The sequence below is a fragment of the Cyprinodon tularosa genome, unplaced genomic scaffold (genome assembly GCF_016077235.1).
Source record: "Cyprinodon tularosa strain WSP-4 unplaced genomic scaffold, ASM1607723v1 ctg298, whole genome shotgun sequence".
Lineage (NCBI taxonomy): Eukaryota > Metazoa > Chordata > Actinopteri > Cyprinodontiformes > Cyprinodontidae > Cyprinodon > Cyprinodon tularosa.
The window spans coordinates 972765-979663 of record NW_024039005.1 but is presented as its reverse complement, the minus strand read 5'-3'; the positions used below and the strand labels follow the sequence as shown (position 1 = coordinate 979663).

At 41.9% G+C, this 6899-nt stretch overlaps 1 protein-coding gene across 4 annotated transcripts in view; it reads left to right on the top strand.

Moving 5' to 3' along the window:
• Positions 1-6899, top strand: part of kcnc1b (potassium voltage-gated channel, Shaw-related subfamily, member 1b) — a 31382-nt gene continuing 24483 nt past the window's right edge. For 2 of the 4 annotated variants that reach the window (XM_038291258.1, XM_038291257.1), the window contains exon 1: positions 9-1564. In XM_038291258.1, coding sequence (XP_038147186.1) covers positions 1007-1564 — 558 coding nt within the window. In that variant the 5' untranslated portion in view covers positions 9-1006. Of the gene's footprint in view, positions 1565-6899 lie in introns of all 4 variants that reach the window. The other 2 variants (XM_038291260.1, XM_038291259.1) reach the window with 2 other exon arrangements.

Below are 6899 nucleotides of genomic sequence, written 5' to 3'. Positions count from 1 at the left end.
TTTGCATGGATCGTAAGTGATCTTAGTGATCTGGATTTAAATCTGCAGGATAAAAACCTTCGTTGACTCTTGAATCCCACAGTTGGTCATTGATCTGTGGCGTTAGAGGCGCTTCTGCGCGTTCGTGGCTCCAGGGTCACACCTTCTGCAGACAGCTGCGCAGGAGGAAGGTGATTCCCTGCAGGCAGTTGGAGCAACTCACCGACCACAGGGGGAAAATAGACTAATTAGAAGAAAACGTGGGCTGCTTTCAGACAGTTTCCACATCTTGCTAGGAGAGGAGACACGGCATAGATGCAGGCTGATCCACTGGGCATGCTCAATCTGCTTTGGAAACAGGAGCAGAAAGACTCGGTGTGGATAACAGGCAGTTTGGGCGTTTTTGTTTTTGTCTTTTGAGGAGGATCATCATGGTAGTGGTCATCTTCGCTTCTCATCAGTCTGTCTGGTAGAAGAAAGAGGATCCTTCAGCCTTTAATCTGATTTGGGATGTTCTCCATCCCGATCGCGTCTGAATGACAGCAGTGATCTGATCCGATCTGCTGAGACAAAGAGCAGCGGTGGCGGAGAGAGGGATCAGGCTGAGCTCAGCGCGAAGGAGGGCAGTCTGTAGGCAGTCTGCATCAGGCGCTGTCCGCTCAGCACCACCGCAGTCACCTTGCTGTGTCACGAACAACTGGTTCCAACCGTTTGAGATCTTCTATGAGAACATCTAGCAGCGATGTGACGTCCTTCCCTTTAAGGTGATCCCATTGGCTGCTCTCATTTTGGATTTCGATACCTTCAACAGAGCCTGACATTATTAGTCTACAATCCACCAGATGCATGTCACATGCTGGTAAAGGAAACAGGGTAGTGGAGGGGATGCATGAACATTTCAAACAGATTCCTTCCCAATTGGCGACAGGTTGCTTTCGTGCGTAATTGCTGTGCGCTGTTAGCGGGGTACGCCTAGACTGACCTTTGCAATGAGGGGAACTTAGTGGAGAAATGCATAAGGGACGCGATGGGCCTGAGCGACGACAAGGATCGCATTGTGATCAACGTGGGAGGGATCAGACATCAGACATATCGCAGCACCCTGCGCACCCTACCTGGAACCCGCCTGTCCTGGTTGGCCGAGCCTGATGCGCCGAACCACTTCGACTATGACGCCAAGATCGACGAGTTCTTCTTCGACCGCCATCCGGGCGTCTTTGCACACATCCTTAACTATTACAGGACAGGTAAACTGCACTGCCCGGCCGACGTCTGCGGGCCGCTGTATGAGGAGGAGCTGGCCTTCTGGGGCATCGATGAGACAGACGTGGAGCCATGCTGCTGGATGACCTATCGACAGCACAGGGAGGCGGAGGAGGCCCTTGATAGCTTCGTGGGAGGGGGTCTGTTAGACCTGGGGAGTGAGGATCCGGAGCCAGAGCCGGAGCATGAGGATGATGATGAGATGACAAGGAGGCTGGCGCAGGGAGACTCACCTGATGTGAGGAGCGGCAGCCTGTGGAGCCGCTGGCAGAAGCGGGTCTGGGCTTTGTTTGAGGATCCATACTCTTCAAAATATGCAAGGGTGAGTCTTTCCCATTCTGGGTGGATCTAAATGATGTAGCAGTACAAGCAAATGGTCAGGACTGATGCGCAATTCATTCAATATAATGAATGGAGAACAGAACTTTTAAATAGCTGCTGGTGAAAGTCCTCAGTCATCCAGGTCATAGTCATAACAAAAAAGAAAGAAATGAAAAATCAACCCACTGGACTTTGTTTCCAAGTTTGTTTGTTTCTCTTCCATCCAGGAAGATTTTTAAAATCAAAATGTCCGAAATGCAAAACACAAAAACATGAGAGTGAAAGACCTCACCTATTCATCCAGGCCAACTATTCCCTCTAACGACCCCCTTTCAGAGACATAGACAGGTATGGGGCATTGCAGGCTAACAAAGAAGCCAAACGACCCCCATCCCAAAGGGGGGGACCCGTTCATTCGTTTCTATTTGCATGTTTTCTAAACTAAAACCAGGCTTTGTTGGGCTGCTGGATAAAACCTGGAACTAAACGCTATTTCTGACATTTTGGATTGAAAAATCTTCCTGGATGGAAGAGAAACGTCTTCAAACTTGGAAACAAAGTCCAGAGGATTGATTTCATTTATTTATAAATAGCTGCTGAGTTAATGGGGTTATTTAAGTTGATAACTTTAATTTCCACCTTTAAATATTTATAACTTAGCCTTCCAGTCTCTTGTTAGTTTTAGAAACTTCCTTAAGTTCTGTTCTGAGTTTTAGCTAGTTCTGCCATCCTAGATGTCATATTTCATCATATCAATTCACTTTTTACAGTCTGGCACTTTTTTTATGGAACAAGTGGATCATTTTTTGGACAGTAGGCTGACAGGAGGGGGGGGGGGCAGAGACAGGCAGCAAAGGACCAAAGGCCGGATTCGAACCCGGGTTGCCCGCATCGAGGACTAAGGCCTCTGTAAATGGGTCTTGCATGCAAACCACTGCCCCCACCATCCTCTCTTTATATAACAGGATAATTAAACGTAAAGCATGATATTAAATTCTGTCACATTTTGTCTTAAATGTTTATTAAATCAATGCTCCCTCCCAATTTCCTCTTCCTACCTGCATGGAGGTGCAGCTGTTCTGGAACCAGTCAGAACTGTACAAACAACACTTGTTAATTTGCTGTTCCTGTTGTGAGGTTACAAAGGAGATTAATGAGTTTAGGAGGCATTTTTATGACCTTTGCTTTGCATTCCCTGGAGTTTCTATAGCAGGTTGATGAGAATAAAAAGAGAGAGCAGCGAAAGAGAAGAAAAAAAATGTCTTATACTGAAAAACTTTTTAGATATTGTCCATCGTCCTTTATTAGAATAATACAGATACTCACTGGCAGTGACCAGACTAGACCAAAGGTAACGGGGGGGGGGGCTAGGAGGGGGCCAGCGTGTTTTCATGGGGGCCAAGAAAAGCATGAAATTAAAAACAGGTCAAGAGATTCAAATATATTAAGAGAGCTGCATGAAGAGAATTTTCTATTCAATTGGGTTTAATTAAAATTCTATGTCTTATTAGGTCAATATACATTCATAATTTAGGAATTAAACATATTTCTGACTTAATTTGAAATTACCCTTTTCTCTAAAATCTGAATTAGATTCTTTGTTTTGAAAAAAAAAAAAACATTTAGCAAGTGAAAACTGGGATCCTTTCTCAATCCCTCTGAATCGATCACGTTATTGTTTTTTAAATAATTAATAAAATAGAAAAAAATGAAATAGATCCAAAGGAGCTATCAGTAACCATGTGAGTTCCAGCTCAGATCATCATTAGAATTTCTTTGAGTATTGTGTCTTCATAACAGGGGCCAGGACATGATCTACAGGGGCAGTGGCCCCCGTTGACACCTTTCTAGAACCGCCCATGCTCGCTGGACTTCCAACAGGTGTGCAGGTTGCTTTCTCAGGGCAGAAGGATCAGCTGCACATAAGAACTCAGCTCTTTGGCACCAGTGGAGTGTTTGTGGCAGACTTCCAAACCAAAGTGAGGTTTGCTGTTTCAGGTCTCATTATTAGCCTTTGCTGTGGGCACCTTTCCATCTGGGCACCATGCCGCCACCTTAGTAAAAATGGAATGACAGCCTACCTTTAATTTTTTTTTTAGAAGGGCTATGATGCCCCTACATAGGGCTGCTGTGCTGCATGCTGTTTGAACTGCTGTACCAACCTGAAGCTGCTTTAAAGTTAGCGAAACGTTCTAACCTTTAAGCATTAACACAGCAGTGTAGCTTAACTACCTGCTATTTACAGCATATTAAACTTTGATGGAGGAGGATAAAAATCCCTGCATGCACCCCCCCCCCCCCCCCCCCCCCACTGTCCTACATTCGACAAACACATGTGACAAAAGCAGATCAAAGATTGACAGAGTGCCGCCAAAACTGGCAAGAAGATTAATTAGATGTAAGCCTCAGAGTTAATTACAGACTCTATTCACAGCGGATCTAAGCCCTTGACACTGCATAGTAGGCCTGTGGTTTTTCAGTGACAGGGAGAATTATCAATAAGAAAAAAAACTTTTGTCTTTCCAATGACCCGCACTCTTCCTTACCGTCACAAACCGATCATTCAGGGGGCGGCATGATAAGAGGCTTTGTTTAGAGGGCTGGATCTTCTGCAGGCTGCACTCGGAGGCTTTTGCAGACAAAACAAAAGCAGCGTGACTAAAAACAAAGGATTCATCACACTGAAGCTTGCAGATTGATCTGTCACTTGTTCATTTGAGATGTAAAACCAATGGCACTGTTACTGTAGAAAACTTAAGCAACATAATTCAGCCAAAAGTGTAAGGGTTGTTAATTCTGAGTTATTGTGGAGCACAGTGTGGAGGGGGGGGCAAAACAGGATTATGCAAGCAGAGAAAACACAAAAACACCTTTTAATGCTTCAGAGCATGGACTCCAAATTTAACTTTGATCAAGACGAGAAAAGCTGCAGAGTCCTCGATTTCATTCAATTTACTGCAGTTTTCTTCCCTCATTTTGAACATCTAACTTCATAAACCGATTTCAGCTGAAAGGTATTGGAAGGCACATGAGAGCAGTTTAATATTTAAATACAGTGTTTGGATTTTATTGGATTGACTTGATTATATTTTTACCTTTAACTGTTTATATGCTGGATCTGCACTGGAAAAATTATCAAGAAATAAGTAAAAATGTCTTAAACGAAGTGTGTTTATCCTTAATCTGAGTAGGTAAATGAGATAGTTTGCCAATGGAACGAGAATTTTTACTCTTAAAATAAGATAATTAGATAATATGCAGTTGAAATAAGGCAAGGCAAGGCAAGGCAAATTTTTTAGCACAATTCAGTACAAAGACAATGCAAAGTGCTTTACATGATTAAAATACAGGAAGATAAAACAGAATCAAGTAATAAAAAAATGAATTAAAAAAAAAATGCAGAAACAAAAAAGAATATTAAAAACAGTTGGGTTAGCATTTGATAAAAAATTTCTCCTTGGGCAGTTGACAATTCCCCAGAACCTTGCCTTTTGTTCTACTACCATAGAACTGCAAAACCTTTCCCATTATCTACAGGTAATTTAACTCTGCCCGATACACATAAGACAATACAATTGTGTTTTCTTATTTTAAGTGTAAATTATCTTGTTACATTGGCAAAATGTCTCTTTTATCTCCTCAATCTAAGAACAAATGCACTTATTTTAAAGGAATAGTACACCCAAAACATGATTAGCCTTCATTTTCTACTCACCCCCATGCTGAACAACACTCTGGAGTACTTTTTTGATATCTCAAATGCATCTGGAGATCTGGGAGGCTTCTTGCTGTCTGCTGACATTCAAATAATGGAGGTCTATGGCGCCCGAGGCAGAAAGGTCCATAAAAGTCCACAAAAAACATGTCAATATTCCTCCATACTGCTCGTCCAATGTATTCCAAGTGTCCTGAGTGGGTAGCGTCCATAATTTACTCGAAACGAAGTCATTTAGAATGTTTTTAGAGCATAAACCGTAGTGTATAGGATTTCCTAAAAGCGCGTTCACGACGCTACGGAAACCGCGGCAGACCAAACCAGATGAAAGTGCGCATTCAGCTCGGCAAAGAACTCATGCTCTTCCTCAACACTGAAGTCCTCAGACATTTTACTTTCGTTGTTTCTTTCTTTGCACAGGTAAACAGCACATTTCTTCTTCTACGCTTGCATTATCGGCAGAGCAGACGCTGAATGCGCACTTTCATCTGGTTTGGTCTGCCGCGGTTTCCGTAGACTCGTGAACGCGCTTTTAGGAAATCCTATACACTACGGTTTATGCTCTAAAAACATTCTAAATGTCTTTGTTTCGAGTAAATTCTGGACGCTACCCACTCAGGACACTTGGAATACATTGGACGAGCAGTATGGAGGAATATTGACACGTTTTTTGTGGACTTTTATGGACCTTTCTGCCTCGGGCGCCATAGACCTCCATTATTTGAATGTCAGCAGACAGCAAGAAGCCTCCCAGATCTCCAGATGCATTTGAGATATCAAAAAAGTACTCCAGAGTGTTGTTCAGCATGGGGGTGAGTAGAAAATGAAGGCTAATCATGTTTTGGGTGTACTATTCCTTTAAGAAAAAATGATTTAACTAGATTTCAATTTCTTCCAGTGCGTTTGACTTGTGAACTTCCATGAGATGACGTCTGTTCATCGCAGTATGAACCTACTAGACCCCTCAGGTCATCCGGATCCAGCCTTTTATCAGTTCGCAGAGTCAGAACCAGACATGGAGAGGCTGCGTTCAGCTTCTATGCTCCACATGTCTGGAACAAACTCCCAGAAAGTCTCAGATCAGCTGAAACACTTAGTTTATTTAAATCCAGGCTGAAGACCCACCTCTTCTCAGCTGCATTTACGTAGATTCTATTCAAAAGTTAAAATCCGCACGTCTCTGTATTCTCTCTTTTTAATCTTAAATGTTTTTAATTTTGAATCACGCTTTTAATTGTTTTTAATTGTATTCTCTCCCGTTTGTTTATAATGTTGTATGTAAAGCACTTTGAATTGTTCTGTACATGAAATGTGCTATAAAAATAAACTTGCCTTGCAAAAGCTATAAAAAAAGCCGTAAATTGGATGAAACTAATTTCCACACTTAAAAAAAATCCAAATCTAGTTAAGTCATTTTTTCCTAAAATAACTGCATTTGTTCTTGGATTGAGGAGATAAAAGAGACATTTTGCCAATGGAACAAGACAATTTACATTTAAAATAAGAAAACACAATTGCATTGTCATATTTCAAGTGAATATTATCTAATTATCCTATTTTAAGTGTAAAAATACTAATTCCATACACTTAATTTAAGAAATTTGTACTTATTTCTAGATCA